Raw genomic sequence first — 20,645 nt, 5'->3', positions numbered from 1 at the left:
AAGATGGTCCTTGTAATTTTAAAGCTCAGGGACAGCCCTGCACCCTATCAACGTATCAGATACTGCACTCATATGTTGCCTTAGTTGAACATATTGTTGGAAAACTAAAGACAAGCACTAAGCAGGGTTCATAGGTTGAGTTCAGAGAGTTTCCAGTTCCATATAGTTGACCTACATGTATGTACAGCACTCCCTATTTATAGCAGACGATCATGAAAAACGTCAACACTACTTAATTTTTTACAGTGTCAGAAACATTGTGACCTTATTCAGTTTGTTCAGTAGTCCAAAAATGCCAACAGTTTATTGCATTTGGTTTATGAGTGCCATTACCAGAATCAGTGTGAAGTGCAGTCACGCTTCATTTGTGTTAATTTTAATACTTGAAGTTTGAAAGGCTGAAGAATCATGCTAGTATCTTACTTGTTCATGGATGTCTAATTAGGCTTAACAGATTTTTTTTTTTTTTTTTGTAATGCTTGATTTAAGCGTCTCAAATGGAGTCACGTCTTGCAATGACAATAAAGCGAAGTATATTTTTCAAATGAGTTTTATTGCATTTTTTTTTACCCCTTGGTCGGCTATCGGCTGAAGGGGTCCGTCTTTGTGTCTGTACAACAATGTCAATGCGATTATTCTTCACCAAATCGCCCAGTCATCTTCATGTTTGGCATTTATTACCTTGGGAAGCTGGAAAAGTTCTTGGGGTGCCAATTTTGACCTTCATTGTCAAGGTCAAATTTGGGTCAGCGCATTAAATTTGGCCTTTGGCAAAGGTGTCAATATGATTACTCCATCAAATCATCCAATCTCCTCAATTTTTGGTGTTTAGGTACAACTTGGAAAACTTTCGGACAAGTTTATTGACCTTCGTTTTCAAGATCAAATTGGGGTTGACTCATCAAATTGAACAATAATGTTGACCTACATTTTTCAGGTTTTTGGGGGTCAGTGCATGGTCATGGGGGCAGATAAGAGAAACCCAGATGAAGTGAGGGCACAGTGATACTGCCAGGGGAGCAGGGAGCATTAGGGGTATAGGTACAGATCAGCCCTCATTGGCCAAAGGAGTGGCCAAAGGAGGGGTCATTACAGCATTCAACACTGGTCTTGTTTACAGCCTATTATCAAGAATTTATGACCACTTGCACATACAGGCAGATATCCTGGGGTTATGCAAGGAGGACAGGTTTACAGTGTTTTAATTATAATGAAATATTCTTAAGTCTGGTTGAATTAATCATATTAGTATTATAAAAAAAAACATGCAGTTATTACTTCACTGGCAGCTTAAGGTAAGGTATTCAGGCATACTAAGACAATCAACATAGTTGTGCATATAAGACAAAAAAATCTCCAATTCTTCTGTAGCTTGCAGTAATGTGTTGTCAAACTTATCCTTCTCTCTGCTGGAAAGTGCAGGTAATTTGTTAATGAAATGAATTATCCAGATTCATGAGCAAGTTATTGACATACAGAGAATTGGACACATACCAATCAAAAAGAGAACCGTCGTATAGGTACCATATAGTTCTCATTCATTCAATTTTGCATTTGATTTATTACCTATCCTAGCAAAATGATAACCTTTACAGGGTTATTTTTTAAACAAATGAATAAAACAGGCTTAAAAATTTAGAATTTTCTTTTTTAATCATTATGGAGTAAATCACCAAGATGTGAATTTCCCTGTACTGAATAATCTTGCCAGATAATGAGTAAAAAAAAAACCAGAGGACAAAAAACAAAATCGGGCTATCAGTGTCACACCCATTTCAGCTGTGATGTTTCAGAAACCATGTTAAATACCCATAATCCCTTTGGTACTATGTTGTGTGGTCAATCATCTTACAAGTATATAAAATATAGAGGAGAGAGTAGAAATTGTAAAAAAAAAAACAAAAACAAAAAAAACTGATTAATATTTATATTATGTGCAGAAAAGTCATTGCCCACACTAATACAGATGTACACAAAAAAAGTCTGAATGAGACCAGTGTTGCTCAAAACATCACATGGGATCTACGCTAATGTGTGGTTTTCAGTCTTTTGTAAATGCACAATAACTAAGAATAGGCCTATTCATTTCATCAAAATTTGTAAAGGGCAAAAATTAGTTTAATACATTCATCAGCCTCATAAAGGTTGACCAATTTCATTTTTGCTGTAGTAGCAATACATACATGTGCATCGTAGTATGTATTCGATGAAAGGGCTTTACTGACCCTGACCTTTGTATGTCAAATTCAACTTTATCTTAAGCAAAGAAGGTCTGAGTTAGACATTTTTAATCAATATTATCTGTACACCCTACCAGTCAAACATATTACTTTTTCGTATAGGTGCCTCCTAAGTGTATTTTTTTTTTTTTTAATTTTGTACAAGACAGTAAATTACCATTAACCTTTTGTTCTACTTTTTTCTGCTCCAGCCCCTTATGAAACTGTACTCTATTTCTGTTCCCATAACCTCCCCTCTCTGAGTTAAAGCTTGAATTAGGGTTAAAGCTTTACCTTTTGTAAGCAATGAAATCAAGCTTATAAAGCGCGATGCTGACCTTTATGCGTAGCGTCATAGTCATAAATGAGATAACTGTCGTGCTGTTTCCTTACATGTCACATGGCTGTCCTTGGGGCCACACACCATCATACTATGAGTCAGCAAGACCAAGGGGAATGTGGTGTAACCACACATGTAATGATTAACCCTACAACAGACAGATAATATGTTTAATGTCTATCATAACAAGAAAAGCAGTGTCTAAAAACATCCTGTAACGCATATAACATTGTGTTGTTATCAGTATAAATTAGTCTGTGTTGTATGTTCTATAATCAGTCTATTGGAATTCATGTTTCTGCTGCATAATCTTTGTACAGTGGCTTTACAAAGAACATATTTTTCAGTCTTGCAGTTCTTATAATCTCTAATATATATGGTTTGAAAATGAATGGATAGTTCTATGTTTACACTTGACTTGACATTTTTATGGGAGATATGAGAGACTTCATGGCGCACAATTAATCATCACTGTAATAAATCAATGATCTGCTTGATTCGGTATCATGTTTGTTTCATTTACCATGTAGACACTCCTTTATACACCAAAAAGCAGTACTTTTTTGTTAAATATGGCTGGTAAAATTGACTTTTGAATAATTTTGCAAAAAGTATATAACTGTGTACGACACACATTGTTTAAAAAAAAAAAAAGAGCAGAACTTCTGCGCAGTAGCACAAAAAATAAAACCTCAAGCACACAAGGGAAGTTCATTGTCTTTTAGTCTCACTTTGATTTTAAGCTTTTTTTGGTTATGCTTGGCACACCTCCTGTTTAGAATAGGAAATGGAGAGAAAAGAGGGAAAGCGCACCCTTCCCCCCTTGTTTTTTTTTCCCTTTTTCTTTTTTTTCTTTTTTTTTTTGCTCTTTCAAGTAGAAGTTCAGTTGTTTGGTTCCACAGCTTTTTGTGAATGCATGGCTGCCTGACATGATTCTGATTTGATGTCAGTTGGTAAATGAGGGTCAGAGAGAACGAAGGCATGCAGAGTGAAAAGTGGAAACATAACAGGAAGAGGGGACTAATGATCTCCTCCTCCCCCTCCCTAAACCCATTCCCTTTTTTAGTGAGCTTTGCCTCTCTCACCATGTTGAGGAATACACGCGCTTGCCTTTTCTCTTTCTTTTTTTTTTTTTTCTCTCACTTGCAGTCGTCTGCCTGAGAGGTTGAACTTTAAACACATCTTAGTGTAAGGAGTGTCTGTCGAACAGCTGCAACACTGTATTTTCTCGATGATTTTGACTGCAACTGAAGAGCACTCCGGCGTGTATGTATATGCTTCCAATAAAATTCAGGGGGTGGATAAACAGTAGAGCATAAGTTCTGACTGAAAAGAATGAGATCAGTGCTCAAGTTTAGCATTAACCCATCAGCTTGTCATTAACCCACTGTAGACTTGTGTCTGTATAAAGAGGTGGCAAGTTTTGTTTTTTGCCTCAAAGCCTCATGGCTCAAAGTCCCTGTAGAGTCACATCCTGCAATTGTCTCTGGAGGGTGGGTGGATAGAGGAGAGCGTAAAAACGTCAAGAGCAACAGGACTGAGGGCGAGACTTTTTAGGTTTTTCAAGTCATCTGAGGTCGACAGAAGCCACCACTGAGAACCATGTCTGCTGCAGCTCTGGAGGAGTACTGTGGATCTGTGTTCTGGGTGAGTTCAACATTCAAGTTTCATATCATCAAAGACAGCCACAGTGGAATTAAAAAATCATTGTGGCGTCCTGTGAAATCAACAAGTTCTTAAAATCAAAATATTAAAAAGCTGTGAATTTGACTTAAACACTACAAATTATTTTAAATCTCTTGAAACGTCTTTTTAAACGGAAAAAAAAGTATATATGTTATTATTAGTGTCTTATTAAGCATTCGTGACTACAGTACCTAGTAATGTACAGCTCATTTTTCTGTTTAGACTGTGTAGATGATTTCATAATTATAACATGCCAACACAAAATATGCACTTAGTGATTCTTGTGTAATTATTTATAACAGACTCAAGGAAAAGTGAAACCTAAAAGCATATTCACATGAGCAGAAATCCACTTTATTTGACCTTTTATCACAGTTTTTCTTCTTGCTGTGTCAACCATAAAGACATGAGAATAAAAAACACTATAATTAATACTACAAAAAGACATGCAGTCTAGGGATGTGTAAAGTGATTCTGTTAAAATGTTGTGGGTTGTGCCTTTATGTGAAGGCAGTCACCATGTTTTTACCCCTGTACACAGTGAGCACCGTCAACGTGACTGGACAATAATGACATGACTCGACATGTTGGAAAACTGCAGCGTATGTTTATGAGCAGCGTCTTTGCTCCCATTTGAAAGAATTTATTACCTGATAAAGCATCAACATAATTACATAGAGGAATTTTTTTTTTTTTTTATCAATAATTAAGATAAGACCTTTCGATTTGACTTTTTCTGAGGTTTGTATTGTTAGAGAAAAATGTGAAATTGGGGTGAAATGGATGTTATCTCACAGACAACAAAAAACCTGAACTAATTACAACATTAATACAGTAAATTCTTTTAAGCTTTAAAGAAACAAAAAAAAAACAAACTTGAAGGTGTAACATTTTCTGTATAGTACCAGCATTGTTTCATAAAACCCTTCAGAGTTGCTTTCATCCCACATACATTTCTGCCCTTTAACACCCATCTCTTTGCTGCTTCCTTCTGAACTGGCTTTATGTCATGTGTTGCTTCGTTGACACAAGTGTACAGGGATTTAGGATTTAATCACATGTGAGTCTCTGTTGATTAAATTTCTAATCATGGAGCTATTGGTTGTCTGTGAGATGTAACACACTTCAGAGTACAACAAAAGTGTGTTTATGTGCCTTTTTAGGAGGCCAGCAACAATTTGTAAATATAGATGTTACCAGTACGTGATGTTTACATATGTGTACACATTGGGCTTTGTTGTAGAATGACTCATACCTCGACAGAGAGGACCCAGACCTCCCAGTATGTGTGGAGCAGACGGTGCTGGTCTGGATCCCCCTGACTCTTCTGTGGCTTTGCGCCCCGTGGCACCTGGTGACTCTCTGCAGAAGAACACAAGTGAACACCAAACACCTGTCCAAGCTTTACCTCTGCAAACAGGTAATGTACATAGCAACAACAATAAAGAATCCAGTGGTGACACAACATTTAATTATAATTTTAAATGGCTGTTTATGGTCCCTGTATACTCAAAAACAGAGTGCGCTTTAATCTTTTATATTCATGTGTAATGATGAGTGTGCCACGTCTCCTCCTTTTCACAGAAAATGTTTATTTGTGAAACTAAATGCTTTGAAGCGTAGAGAAGAGCTTTGGTTCCAATTTTCCATAATTACAGATCAAGGAGGATGTCGTTTTAATCATTTTAATTAAGTAATTGATTATGATGATGATTATGATTATTATTATGATTATTATTATCATTATTATTGTTATGATTTTAATTTTAATTTTGTGTAATACATACAAATCAAACAATTACCCGATTTTAGAATACCTTTTACATGACTCAAGGGTCTCTTTAATGAATAATCAAAGCCATCAAGGAAACAATTGAATTAAATTATGTTAAGTAATGATTAGTCACACAGTGTAATTTTCTGGCACAATAAAACACTTTGAGGGACTGTATCTCTTGGCTGGCCTAGGGGTGTCTAGATGCCCCCCACCCCCCACCCCGGAGGAGCTAGAGGGAAGGAAATCATGGATGGATGGATGGAAGGAATAAAGTATTTTGAATTTGATGCAGTATTATTTGTTTGTGTTTCTGTTCTTTCAGCTTGTGGTATCTCTGCTGTTCCTGACGGCCATAGCAGCCCTAGCCGTCACATTAGGAGAGGATTTTGGTCCGAACAATGACCAGCCTTCAACACAAAAGAACCCTGGGGTGTACTACGCAAACCCCGTCCTGTACGCTGTCTCATGGGTAAATACACCAAATTTGTGTCCACTCATTTGCTGTGGCTGGTGGATAATATGTATTGGAAGTTCTGCTGTGTCTCCTTCATTAGGTCCTGGTATTGCTGTGTCAGGAGGGGGTGAGGCGGACGGAAGGAGCGGTTGATTCTGCCACTCTCTTCACCTTTTGGATGCTTCAGGTTTTGTGTGATATCTTCCCTTTCCAGACCCTCCTAAGAGAGGCACTCAGGCAGGTATGAGCATCTTAATTAAAACTGGATGCAAACAGCTACAATCGAGAAAAAATTGCTATCATTAATTTGCTACTGCATTTTTGACCATAAGGGAGAGATCAGTGATGTCCCTCGTTTCTGCCTCTTCTACATCAAATTTGCACTGGAACTGTCTGCATGGATACTCTCCGCCATTGCTGACATATCACCAGACATAGAGGAGCGGGCGAAAAAGGTAATATAGTATCCAGACGAAAGGAATATGTGTTTCTAATTCTGCAACACATACACGTTAAGTTGGAATAATTTTGTTTTCAGACACATTCCTGTTTCGAATCCTTTTTATACACATCAGTAATCAGCAGTGATTACATACTGAGTCCCAGTTACACCCTATTCTATCAAGAATAAATCACATTGTCACAATCATTTCATGAGAAGAGGTAAAAATATTTCATTCCGCCTTCATGGGCAACAGTGTAATAGACACTTTCTTCAGAAAAACAACACATGCACAGTGCTAAGTTTATCCAAGTGTAGTGATGGTACTCTTATGTTAAGGACTCAAAGAAATGAAATGCAGAACACTTTTTTGAGATGAATGTGATCAAGCCTATATTCAGGACTGCTCCATACTGAGATTAGAACAGAGGTACAATTGATGCTTGTGCAAATATGAATAGAAATTGGTTATATCCCATCCACAGCAGCACAAAACTGCTTCCTTCAGGCTTGGAAGATTACACTCTAATGCACTCGCTACCTTGTGTTCCCCATTCTTAAAGGTGCGGAAGACTTTCATGACCAATTTTTCATCAAATCTGTAAAACCTCAGTCATAGCCTAAGTATCATGAATCTGTAAGGAAGCGAAGGCTCGCGCCGCCACCTGATAGCGGCAGCAGCAGCACAACCATATGATATTATATGGATGAAACAAACATGACGCAGAAATGGCTGAAACGTGGAAACGGCTGGAGGAATATGCATAGAGGGGAGGGAGCTCCTGCCGTTTCCTCTTCCTGTCTGTAGCAGCTGCTGCTGCAGACAGCGGCGCGAACCGACGTTTCCCACAATGCACGTTGCGACAAAAGTCCGAAGACGCCCGAGTTACCTCCCGGCTCTGTTTGTAAACAAATGGTTTGTTTATTGTGGCTGGTACTTCAAAATTGTTCACCATAATGCAAGAGATTCAGGTGAGTAATCACAGAAAGACTTACAGATTTGTGATACTTAGGCTATGACTGAGGTTTTACAGATTTGATGAAAAATTGGTCACAAAAGTCTCCCGCACCTTTAACCTTTAATATCCTAGATGAACTTATTTCATCAATAACATGTGCCCTGATTGTTCTTTTTTCATTTTGTCTACACAGAATCCTGAAGCAGGTGCAGCCTTTTTGAGTCGAATCACTTTCAACTGGATCAACAGGTTAATTAATATCTACATGCCAGTGGTGTAGTGGTCCCTGGAGAAGTGGGTATACTCTAAATTTTTGCCCCACCCCCCACCCCACCCCCGTTTTAGAAACAGTGACATGGAAGACTACTCTATTTAGTTTACTCAAAAATCCATCAGTAGTATTTGTTCACTATTATAAAATTATCATGACTTGATGACTTGACAGTTTGTAGGTGTTCTCTGAATGTGCGGTCATATTGCCAGTACCATACTTTCTGGACTATTGGCCACACCTGACTACAGGCCGCACCCACCCCGTCTCCATCGTCTCACCATTGATGCCAAGCTTATGTGCAGCAGCTCTATTTCCTTCTTCGACAACCAGATCGATCATTAGCCCGGGAAAACATAAATGAGCCGCATCATTTTTGAGCTGCGAGTCCACAGCGAGTGGAAAAAAGTAGCGGCTTACAGACCGGAAATTACGGTAGTTTAAAATAGTGACACATTCTGAAACCACCTTAAAACTTACCTCAGAATTATGTATTCCATGAAAGTAGGTTCTCTCAATGTGTCACTCATTTGACAGACGTTTATTCTGCCTTTCTTGTTCGCATTTACAATAATCACGCATCTTTCAACAAGACATCCAGTGACCTGTCAATCAACTGGGGTGGCACCGGTTCCAGAGGTGTCCCGTCAGGTTACAGAGGTGGCCAGCGCTAAGCAGAGCCCTGGCTCTGGCGCTAAGTTAGCCATATTTTCCTCTGCCTCTGACTGACTCATCATTCCTCATACCTAAAGTTAACCAATCTAATCAGTGAAGACATGGGCAATTTGACTCACATACTACTGAATGGTACACATCAGGGGGATTTAGAAGTGGGTATACCCAACGCTGACTGAAAAATAAGTGGGTATACTCTGTATACCACCGTATACCCTGGGCTACACCACTGCTACACGCACTGTATAAAGTATGATCAAGTTTTACGCTATGCTAACTTGCTAACATTTCATTTATTTATTTTCTTACACTTTTCAGTATGGTGTTTAATGGCTACAAACGCCCCCTGGTTCAGGACGACATGTGGGAGCTGAATGAGGTGGACAGCACAGCCTACCTAAACAACAACTTCCAATTTTTCATGCAGTCAGAATTGGCAGCAGCTCGAGTTCATCTCCAAAACTGGTTAAAGAAGAAAGAGGACAGGGACAGACAGAAAGCCCAGGAAGAGGCCCTTCAAAATGGCCTGTCCAATGGTTTGGGCAAAGGTGTCAGTCAGGATGTGCTGATGATGGTGGGTCTGCAAAAAAAGACACAAATACACATACACTTTGTCCTTCACCCCTTGCATTAATGATTGTCTCAGGGGTTTCCAATTCAGACTCAGTGTTGTTTGTGGTCTGTCAATGTGTTCTTACTGAACAATGTTTTCTTTAGGAGGAAAAGGGGAAGGATGAGGAACATAAAGACGAGAAGAAAAAGAAGAAGAAGAAGAAGGAAGAAAAAAAGAAGGAAGACGAAGACTATCCCAATTCATGGCTGATTTCTACCATTTATAAGACCTTTAAGGGCATTCTGCTTGAATCTGCCTTCTTCAAACTTCTGCAGGATTTATTAGCTTTTGTTAGTCCTCAACTATTGAAGTGAGTCAAATTCCCCATCAGGTGTTTCTTGCCCCTGGATAGAGAGCATAACCTGTTTGAAGCTTTATTTGATGATGCATGCTCATGAAGAAGAATTTAATATGAAAGGAAATAATAAGCGTGATGACACGTGTAATGACTTTTTCATCTTTTTTCAGATTGATGATTGCCTTTACTCAGGATAAAACCAGTTATTCCTGGGTAGGGTATCTATATGCTGTGCTTCTGCTAGTGGTGGCTCTTCTGCAGTCTCTCTTCCTGCAGCAGTACTTCCAGCGCTGCTTTGTCCTAGGGATGAAGGTTCGCACTGCCATTATGGCCGCTGTATACAAAAAGGTAAAGGCAAAAGGAACTATTTTTTCTCAAAAGACTGTACAAAAGAGGAACTTCAGTTACTGCTATACACGTCATGAGGCATAAATTGTCACTTTGTCAGGAAAAAATTATGTTCAATAGAACATACAGACACCTCCATAAGTATTGGACAATTACATAAGTTTTGCAATGTTGCTTCTGTACACCACCACGGGATTAATAATGACGCAATAAAAATGTGATTTAAGTGTAGATTTTCAGCTGGAATTCAAGGGGTTTAACAAAAAAAGAAATACAACCATTTTTTATATAATGTTCCTTCATTGCCTGAAGCTCCAAATACCTGTGGAAATGATTGTATGCAGATCTGTCATAACAGTATAAACACTATAGCAGGTAGAATATGCAGCACTAACAAAGACGATAAAATGCCAAGGACTGGAAGTCAATTTATTTTTGTCCTGAAATATAAGAAAACAGGAAAAGAGCCACTTTTCCAACACTGAAAGCAGAACTCAAAAAGCGCTAGTTTCATTTATGTTACTACTGTTTACATCTGTAAAAGAACTTACATTGGCAAGAGGTGAAACTTCATCTTGTACGATGGTAAAATTAGTGCCATGTAGGAGAGCTGTGGTCAAAATAGCACTGACGTCTTTGCTTTAAATTGCCCCCTGGGGGATGAATAAAGTGAATTGAATTGCATTGAATTGAAAAAGCTCTTTGACATTTGGTAACAATCGAACATTTAGTCCTCATAGTTCAAGTGTTGGAAGCAGGTACATTCTTCTTCAGACCACTTTCAATAGAGCACTAACTGCTGGAGACTGGGAACACCCACTACCCATAGTAGTTTAGCCCTTGTAAAGTTGCTCAAACACTAAGAACCTAATTATTCAAACACTAAGACCCTAACTCAGAAGGTCTGCGCATTTTGCTTGCTTCAACCAAATGTTGCTTCTAGCATAATATATTCTATCCACCTTTCAGTAGATATTTGGAAAGTCAGTTCATTGTAATGAGATAATAATAATAATAATAATAATAATAATAATAATAATAATAATAATAATAATAATAATAATAATAATGGATTAGATTTATATAGTGCTTTTCTATGAACACATACTCAAAGCACGTCCAGTGGATCCATTATCCCTTCACTCACACATTCACACTCACACTAGTGGTACGGCCCCTCCGACCACCACCAACCATTCATACACCAGTGTGAGTAGCAGCACTGGAGGCAAGGAGGGTGAAGTGTCTTGCCCTTGGACACAACAGCACATGACTAAGACAGAGTGGGATTCCAACCGCCAACCCTTTGGTTATTGGACGACCCGCTCTGCCTCCTGAGCCACAGCCAATCAACATTTTAACCACTTCACCTATCACTGATCATAAAGCTATGGCTGTGCAGTTTATATTTGGAGACAAGAATAAGAGCATGTTTGATAGTTTCTTAGTGTTTCATGGATCAAGTTATTTTTTCTTCTGATCGATAGCCATCTCCAGGAGCTCCCCGCTGCTCTTTTCATGAACAGGGTTTATGTTGTGGTTTCTGTCTCTACATCGTTTCTTTTCCTTTGCTTTATAATCTTCTCTTTAGGCCTTGGTGGTATCAAATGACACCCGTAAAGAGGCAACAGTTGGAGAAACAGTCAACCTGATGTCAGCAGATGCCCAGCGTTTCAATGACGTGACCAACTTCATCCACCTGCTCTGGTCCTGCCCTCTGCAGATTATCTTGTCCATAGTTTTCCTGTGGCTGGAGCTTGGTCCCTCTGTGCTGGCAGGACTGGTAGTCATGGTGTTAATGGTACCAATTAATGGACTGCTCGCGACGAAGGCTAGAAAGATTCAGGTCAGATGAAATACATACAGAATCATTTTTACAACTGGAGAACTTTTTGCAAGTTGCTCTCTGATTTTTTTTTTTTTTTTTTCAATCCAGAAATACTGTGTCTTTATGAAATGTAATATAGGTAATAAGTGATAATGGCACCTGTGATGTTAGAAGCTAAAAATAACAAATTTTAAATACATATTTAGATTCAGCAACAAGGAGTTAAACTGTTTCAGTGCTTAGGTCTTTATTTAAAACTTTTTTTCCCAAAAAAAACACACAAAACACAAAGAAAAGAAACATAGTATGGTGTTTCCTACCTAACCCTATGAGGTCAAAAAAAAAAAAAAAAAAAAAACACACAGTCATCAATGAACTGGTCTTCACATCACTTCAGCAACAATCGTATAATTACTATCCTCAATAGACTAACTTTTGATTTGTACTCTGATTATTCCTCTTTGCTCACTGATAATAAAAAAAAACAAAACAAAACAAAACAAAACAAAAAACACAAGAAATGCACATGACATTTATACCAGGCACAATACACAAAAATCCAAGAGTCAACCAAAAGAGCCCACTTCCTTTTCTCTTAATTAACCACTTCATGAGAAAATGGTGACATGCTAGGTTGTGTAACAGCTTTTTACAGAAAATGTCACTCCTTTATGAAAAGTACAGATAGACTTGCTGTGAGAAAAGTAATAGGCAACCTCCAGTAGCTGTAGAACCTGCATGCTGTTTTTAATCATGCACAAGGTAACTCATCAGTGGTCACTCCAAATCTTCACTTTTCTTTAACTCTACCTTCTCTGCTATCTGAACAAGAACATAACCACATATAAGAAGATATTGTAAATATTGGTATTATTGCTGATGAAGGATAATTAAATGTTGAGGCTGACAAGATAAAAAAAAAAAAAGGTTTTCTAAAGCACTGTTTCAGCATCCATACACTGCTAGTGCTAGTTTCAGGAATAAATAACAAGGTTGTGTAGCTGTGAGAACATGTAATTTAATTATAGTTATTCTCAGTTTCTTCGTTTTACTCCACATGTATTATATGTTTAATTTTAGCTCAAGAGTGACTTTATTTTCCTCTCTGTATTATTTCTTTTCAGATAGAAAATATGAAGTTCAAGGACAAGAGAATGAAAATCATGAATGAAGTGCTCAATGGAATCAAGGTGAGCTTTCTTATATCAGTCATAGCTAAGAATATTGACCATGTCTGATTCTTTTGGGGAAAAATAGTGCAGCTGGATCATTGTAGGTGGAGGCTCTCAGCTGATGAAAGGCTTGCAATCCTGTGGAAAAAGAGGAAACGCTAACCCACAGAGCTATTCTTCTGCATCCACCACCTGTGTTTTTCTTAAGTGTTGACTGGTGTGGATTTTTTCCCTCTTTTCTTTTATGTATTCTCTTCCCTTCTCCCCCCCCAACCTCCCTTTTTTTCTGCCTCTACCTATTTCAAATGATCAGATCCTCAAACTGTATGCATGGGAGCCCTCCTTTCAAGCTCAGGTAGAGGGAATTAGGGGACAAGAACTGACGGTCATGAAGAAGTTCGCCTACCTTACATCCGTCTCCACTTTTATATTCAGCTGTGCACCAGCTGTGGTGAGTTCCAAGAGTTGAGGTCTCAGGATAATAACAAGTAGGTCAAAAGCCGGAGAGCCTACTCAAATCTTTTTACTCTCTTTTTTCCAGGTTTCTTTGGCTACATTTGCAGTGTTCGTAGCAGTTAGTGAGGAGAACCTGTTGACAGCTGAGAAGGCTTTCACTTCCATCTCTCTCTTCAATATTCTCCGATTTCCGCTTGCGATGCTGCCCATGCTTATTGCCGCCATTGTGCAAGTAAGATAACACATGCACAGTATGATAAACATAGATTAAAATACCCCACCTAACATAGTGTTTGACTGTTTAGACGTCAGTGTCAAAGAAGCGCCTTGAGAAGTTTCTTGGAGGTGAAGAACTTGAAAGTGACATTGTGCAACATGACCCCACCTTTGGTATGTTTATGATTTTTTTTCTTTTTTTTTGTTCTGTATCTATATGGAGAAATAAACCGTTTTTTGCTGCAAGATCCATGGTTTATTGGTTCATTGGTCCACTCTCTTCACCTGTTACCATTGTTGTGTTTTTATCTGACAGACTCCGCTATTAGTATTCGTGACGGTTCCTTTGCTTGGGAAAAAGAAGCTGAGCCACTGCTGAATAAGTAAGAATGATGTGTTTAAAACAATACCACACATGTGCATGTTATGTCATACAGCTACAAAATACTTTCATCTGTTGTGTTTCACCGTACTTGTTTGTCAGCGTGTCCTTGGACATTAAACCTGGTCGGTTGGTTGCAGTAGTGGGAGCTGTTGGGTCAGGGAAATCTTCTCTCATATCAGCGCTCCTCGGAGAGATGCACAGAAAGAAAGGCTTCATCAACATTAAGGTGAGAGGCTTCATTCTGTCTGTATTTGGTCTATGTGTAACAATAATGTTTCACCCCTAAGTATTTTTTGAGTTTCCACTACAACACAAGTCAAACCAAGAGCCATTGTTCATTCAAACCTCAAAAGTGTTTCTTTTCTTTTCTTTTCTTTTCTTTTCTAGTCTTTTCTTTTCTACTCTTGTCTTATCCTGTTTTGTCTTTTCCTTTTCTTGATGCAGAATGCTTCATAAAATCCTTCCATAAGTTGAATAAATGCCCTCCTTGTTGTCTTTTTTCTTCAGGGTTCACTTGCCTTTGTGCCACAACAAGCCTGGATCCAAAATGCAACTTTGAGGGACAATATACTGTTTGGTTGTCCACATGAGACAGAGAGATTCCAGAAGACCATAGAGGCCTGTGCCCTAGTGCCTGACCTTGAGCTGCTGCCTGGAGGAGACCAAACAGAGATCGGAGAGAAAGCAAGTATTTTACTGAATTGTACTGAATGTACTGAATTATTTGCTATCGATAGTCGTGGAATATCTGTAGTTTGGGTATTCCATGTCAGCACATTATGAATGAGTATATTTTAAGTTATATTTCTTTTTGACCTGTCATTGAAATTATGAAACAGTCTATTCCTGAGGATGTTTTAATATTGGGCTCCTTTCCTTTCCTTTCCTTTCCTTTCTTTCATCCTCAGGGTATCAACCTCTCAGGAGGACAGAAACAGCGAGTGAGTTTGGCCCGGGCAGCCTATAGCGAGGCTGATATTTATTTATTGGATGATCCCTTGTCTGCTGTGGACTCTCATGTAGGAAAACATCTCTTTGATAAAGTGATTGGACCAAATGGAATACTCAAAGACAAGGTTTGTGAAAGCTTTACATTGGTGTGGACAATCAAAAACAAATGCTTCACCTTAACCAGATTTGAAAGGGGTCATATTTTGCTAAACCCACTTTTATTAGTCTTTGGTACATTTATTTGTGGATTTGGACCCTAATAGTTCAAAAAGTTTGAATTTGAACCCTCTAGGTGCTGCAATGCTATCTTTATATTTATTCCGGCAAAAATCAAGTGGACTTCTACAACCCGTTTAATTCCTGCTTAATTTGTTACATTTTATAGCTAGCTACGTCATGACATTTGCATGTATAAGGTCAAGACTTCCAACGAACATTTCTCCGAGTATGACTTCATTTTTTTTGTCAGCAGCAGTGGTTGTAGTAAAAACTGAAAATATATCCAAACTTCGAGCCGATTACCTAAAATGTTCACTTGTTGGGTGTATTAACAAACACAAGTGGCTGAACAGGACAGAGAGCACGGTCAAAACAACCTGGAGGGGGTGGGGCTTGAAGTGGCTCATTTGCATTTAAAGGGCCAGCGCTCAAATTGACCTTTCTCGCATCATTACTCAGAAAAAGGGTTGAAGATGGACCTGTGGAATTGAATTAATGAAGAATTCAGACCCAAGCATAGCATTTACAGTTTATGTAGACCACAGGGAAATGCATAATTCCATTTATAAAAGCAAAATATCACTCCTTTAAATATGATATAGTTTTCAATAGTATGTTCCCCAATTGCTGTCTGACATGCGTAGCTTTTGACATTTTCAACAAACCATATTCATTTCTATGTAAGTGATATAAATGGAAAAACTACCATGGATTTATAATCACTGTAGGCAGTGTGGGTGGCTGTTAAAGATGGAGTATACCAGGGGTGCCCAATCCTGGTGACGGTCATTATCAGGCTTCTGCAGAGCTTGATGATAGGCTTATCATATGAATCAGATGTGTTGCAAGAGGGATACATCTAAAACATGCAGGATAGTAGCTCTCAAGGACCAGGATTGGGCACCCCTGGAGTGTACTATAATATACAGTCGAGAGAAAAAGAAAGTAGAAAATAAAATTATTTTGACCCATGTTGTGCGTTAGAAGGGTGGCGTGTGAAAGGGTTTTTATTCAAGTAGTGTAAGTATGATTGGAAAAAATAAAATAAGGATGTATGATGAACAAAAACAAGTTACTTGAGGAATACTGAATGGTGAAATCAATTTATTGCAAAGATATAGAAAATAAAATCTCAGCTGGATCACTTTTGGCCCATGTGTTCCATCCAAGGGTTAACAGGTGGTATGAGGCTCATGTGCTGTGTTTGTTTTTTGGCACTGTGTATTATGGCTGAACATCTCCACTTTGGTCTCATTGTTGCATAAGTTTTTTGTTCAGATGCAATTTTGCAAACCTATGTTCTTTTTAGAGAAGAAAGATGCAATTTTCTGCAAGCAACCCTTCCAAAGAAATCAGAATAAGCTATAGATTATAAATTTTCTGTAATTGTAGTTATAAACATTAAAAGTTAACATACTAACTGGGGCTTGCAGAGTCTGGGAGAGTTTTTGCAATTTGTCTGAGCATTGCACAGTCTGATGTTGAGGAGAATATGCAGGGACATCCACTCCTGGGAAAATTGACAGCTGTGGAGAGAACAAGAACATGGCAAGAATCAGATGATTTTTTTATTATTATGTCCTGATATGCAAGACATAAAATTCAAAGAAGGGATAATTTCTGTTTCTCATGACTGTTGTGTCCAATTCCTCATTTAGAAGTTAACAATGATCTGATTTCAGATGAAGTTCATTGTTTCATTTTTTGCAGACTCGCGTTCTGGTGACCCATGGAGTGAGCTTCTTACCTTTTGTGGATGAAATAATAGTCTTGGTAGATGGAAAGGTTTCAGAAATTGGATCCTATAACAGCCTTCGTGCCAGCAGAGGAGCTTTTTCTGAGTTTCTTGACACATATGCCAAAGAACAAAGTAATCAGGACCAGTCAAAGAAAGGTAGCCATTTTATTTTTCATACTGCGTAATGGACCCATCAAGTAAAGCACTTCTGTAGCTGCAGTAGAAATCTTTTTGGCTCTCTTTTAATATTTACTATGCAATGTTTTGAACTTTCTCAAGCACAGTAAATAAGTTTTTTTCCATATTGTAAAATATAACCATCTTTTTGAAGATTATTCCCAGGACACTGAAGATGTAGAGCTGATCCCTGAGAGTCAGGACGCTCAGCCTGATTCCCCTCTTGAAGACACAGTGTCTGTTACTTTAAAAAGAGAAAACAGCATCCGACGCAGCCAGCGTGGCGGCAGGTAATACATTGCATAGCATATCATAACATAACATGATGTAGCACAACATAGCATAACATAACATAACATAAAATAACAGAACAGAACATGAGCGCTGAGAAGTGACAGAGGTATGTATATTAGTCTGAGAATAACTAAGGATACAAAATGTATTTTCCAAAAACCACAAGCTTTTTTCTCAAAAAAGCAAAATCATTTTGACAGTTTTCATTTTAAGAAAAAAATCATTGTTTTAAAAACATAATCCAGCTAATATTGAACTGCGGACTGAACTAGTAACAAGCTAAAACACTGGGTTGAATAATATCTGAGAAGAGGAATAAGCTTGTGTTTCTTTTTTTAAGAGTGAAGCCACTTGACCATCTTCTGAATATATTAAAATGTTTTTGCATAACATTTTTCTATTCTTTGTTGGTTGTTCCAGCGTGAGACTAAGAAAAAATAATTCTATAAAAAAGTCAGAAGATGCTGGTGAAACTAAAAAGGGCCAGAAGTTAATAGAAAAGGAGGCCATGGAAACAGGACAGGTAAATTTTTGTGTCTGCCTCATTACTTTTTAAATAGTACAAACACAAAAAACCTTTTCCTGAGTGGTCTTCTGTTCTCTGCATTGTCCAGGTCAAGTTCTCAGTCTACCTCCAGTACCTACGTGCCATGGGCTGGGGATACGCAGTCATAGTCTTCGTGATTTACTTCATCCAGAACATCGCTTTCATTGGTCAGAATCTGTGGCTGAGTGACTGGACCAATGATGCAGAGACGTACTTCAACGTGACTTACCCTGCCTGGAAACGTGATACCAGAGTCGGAGTCTTCGGAGCTCTAGGAGTAGCTCAGGGTAACTTTATCTCTCTCTCTCTCTCTGTCTCTCTCTCCTCTCTCTCTCCTCTCTCTCTCTTTCTTTACATTTTTGATCCACTCGTTCTCACATTCACATACTGGCGGTGGAAGCGTGGCTGCCAAATCACACCAAATGACCATCATCAAACATTCATACACCCATGTGAGTGACACTGGAAGCAAGGTGGGTGACCTCTGTTGCCTAAGGACACAATGGCACATGACTAGGACAGAGCTCTACCTCCTGAGCCGCAGCTGCCCTGTATACTATGTCATGAGTTTGTTTATCCATCCATCCATCCATCCTCTTTTGCTTATCCAGGTCCAGGTTGCGGGAGCATCAGCTTGAATAAAGAAACCCAGACTTCCTTCTCCCTGACCACCTCTTCTAGCTCCTCTAGGGGTGATTCCATGGCGCTCCCAGGCCACCCGACAGATATAATCTCTCCAGCTTGTCCTGGGTCTGACTCAGGGTATTCTCCTGGTTGGACATGCCCAGAACACCTCACCAGGGAGACATCCTGACCAGATGTCCAAACCACCTCAGCTGGCTGGAGGAGTATCAGCTCTACTCTAAGCCAAACTCCTCACTCTATCTCTAAGGGAGAACCCAGTCACCCTGCAGAGAAAACCCATTTCCACTGCTCGTGTCAGTGATCTTATCCTTTCGGTCACTACCCACAACTCATGACCATAAGTGACAGTTGGAACATAGATCGACCAGTAACTCGAGACACTTTTTGGCTTAGCTCTTTCTTCACCACAACAGACTGGTACAGCATCCGCATTATTGCAGATGCTGCCCTGATCTACCTGTCGATCTCATGTTCCATCCTTCCCTCAATCATGAACAAGACCCCAAGATACTTAAACTTCTCCACTTGGAGCAGCAACTCTTCTCCAACCCAGAGAGGGCACTCCATCCTTTTCTGACCGAGGACCATGGCCTCGGACTTGGAGGTGCTAATTTTCATCCCAGATGCTTCACATTTTGCAGTGAACTTTTCCAGTGCAAGCTGGAGGTCACAGCTTGATGAAACCAACAAGACCACATCATCTGCAAAAAGCAGAGATGCAACCCCAAGGTCACCAAACTGGACTCCCTCTTCCCCCTGGCTGCACCTAGAAATTCTGTCCATAAAGATTATGAACAGAATCTGTGACAAAGGCCAGTCCTAGCAGAGTCCAAACCACGATGGGAATGAATCCGACTTACTACCAGCAATGTGGACCAAGCTCTGGCTCCGGTCATGCAAGGACCTCATGGTCTGTAGCAGCAGGCCACAAACCCCATGCTCCTGCAACACCTCCCCACCCCCATCCCTACAGGAGACTCAGAGGGACATGGTTGAATGCCTTCTCCAAATCCATACAACACATGTGGATTGGATGGGCAAACTCCCATGTACCCTCTAGGAGCCTGTAGAGCAGTGGTTCCCAACCTTGATTGGCTAGTGACCCCATTTTAACATCACAAATTTTTGGCGACCCCAAACATTCAAAACTGAGACTTTTTTTTTTTGCTAAAATTAATTTGTTTTTGTTCATGTAATAGTTTGCTATACTATGTTGCAAATAAATGTTAATTTTAGATGACATTTAGTCTATATAATGTATATTATTATGGACGGAGGCAGAAAAGCCGGGTGTAGATTACTGCACAAAATGAGAATTTTATTTTCCTTGGTCAGGATATGTACAGTCAGTCCAGCTTGGATTTACAAGGCTGACAATTAATACTAAACAAACAATAACTCCAACTATGAATTATGAAAGAGCTGCAGCATCTGAAACCGACCACAATGAATATTTGACAGATAAACAGTACCACAGTGCTTCAGTTTTAGCTTCACAGTTTGTCATATCTTTTATGTGTTGTGATTGTCTCTGTCAACTCAGCATATATATTTTTATCAGTAAGTTGTTTATTTATTTATTTATTTTTAGCAATAACTAGAAATTTCAGGCGATCCCATTATAATTCCAGGCGACCCCATGTGGGGTCCCGACCCCAAGGTTGAAAAACACTGCTGTAGAGGGTAGAGCTGGTCCAATGTTCCACAACCAGGTCGAAAACCTCATTGTTCTCCCTGAATCCGAGGTTCTACTATCGGTCAGACTCTCCCCTTCAGTACTCTGGCACAGGCCCTCCCAGGGAGGCTGAGGAGTGTGATCCCCCAATCGTTGGAACACACCCTCTGGTCCCCCTTGTTGAAAAGGGGAACCACCACCGTTATGGACAATCTGTAACTCAGAAGTCCATTAACAGAACACAACTCGGGTTCAGATTG

At 39.2% G+C, this 20,645-nt stretch overlaps 1 protein-coding gene across 1 annotated transcript in view; it reads left to right on the top strand.

The window, feature by feature from the left end:
* Nucleotides 1-3,642: 3,642 nt before the first annotated feature.
* abcc2 (ATP binding cassette subfamily C member 2) overlaps nucleotides 3,643-20,645 on the top strand; it is a 31,748-nt gene continuing 14,745 nt past the window's right edge. The window contains exons 1-22 of the mRNA XM_030155272.1: nucleotides 3,643-4,206; nucleotides 5,489-5,665; nucleotides 6,345-6,491; nucleotides 6,577-6,717; nucleotides 6,809-6,931; nucleotides 8,071-8,126; nucleotides 9,142-9,397; nucleotides 9,541-9,746; nucleotides 9,905-10,082; nucleotides 11,674-11,928; nucleotides 13,035-13,100; nucleotides 13,396-13,533; nucleotides 13,624-13,770; nucleotides 13,844-13,928; nucleotides 14,071-14,137; nucleotides 14,239-14,365; nucleotides 14,647-14,823; nucleotides 15,048-15,215; nucleotides 17,020-17,203; nucleotides 17,379-17,514; nucleotides 17,939-18,041; nucleotides 18,133-18,352. Coding sequence (XP_030011132.1) covers nucleotides 4,162-4,206; nucleotides 5,489-5,665; nucleotides 6,345-6,491; nucleotides 6,577-6,717; nucleotides 6,809-6,931; nucleotides 8,071-8,126; nucleotides 9,142-9,397; nucleotides 9,541-9,746; nucleotides 9,905-10,082; nucleotides 11,674-11,928; nucleotides 13,035-13,100; nucleotides 13,396-13,533; nucleotides 13,624-13,770; nucleotides 13,844-13,928; nucleotides 14,071-14,137; nucleotides 14,239-14,365; nucleotides 14,647-14,823; nucleotides 15,048-15,215; nucleotides 17,020-17,203; nucleotides 17,379-17,514; nucleotides 17,939-18,041; nucleotides 18,133-18,352 — 3,202 coding nt within the window. The 5' untranslated portion in view covers nucleotides 3,643-4,161. The remainder of the gene's footprint in view (nucleotides 4,207-5,488; nucleotides 5,666-6,344; nucleotides 6,492-6,576; nucleotides 6,718-6,808; nucleotides 6,932-8,070; nucleotides 8,127-9,141; nucleotides 9,398-9,540; nucleotides 9,747-9,904; nucleotides 10,083-11,673; nucleotides 11,929-13,034; nucleotides 13,101-13,395; nucleotides 13,534-13,623; nucleotides 13,771-13,843; nucleotides 13,929-14,070; nucleotides 14,138-14,238; nucleotides 14,366-14,646; nucleotides 14,824-15,047; nucleotides 15,216-17,019; nucleotides 17,204-17,378; nucleotides 17,515-17,938; nucleotides 18,042-18,132; nucleotides 18,353-20,645) is intronic.

The sequence above is a fragment of the Sphaeramia orbicularis genome, chromosome 15 (assembly GCF_902148855.1).
Source record: "Sphaeramia orbicularis chromosome 15, fSphaOr1.1, whole genome shotgun sequence".
NCBI classification, from domain to species: domain Eukaryota; kingdom Metazoa; phylum Chordata; class Actinopteri; order Kurtiformes; family Apogonidae; genus Sphaeramia; species Sphaeramia orbicularis.
The sequence above is the reverse complement of the archived record's forward strand: the minus strand, read 5'-3'. Positions and strand labels throughout refer to the sequence as shown.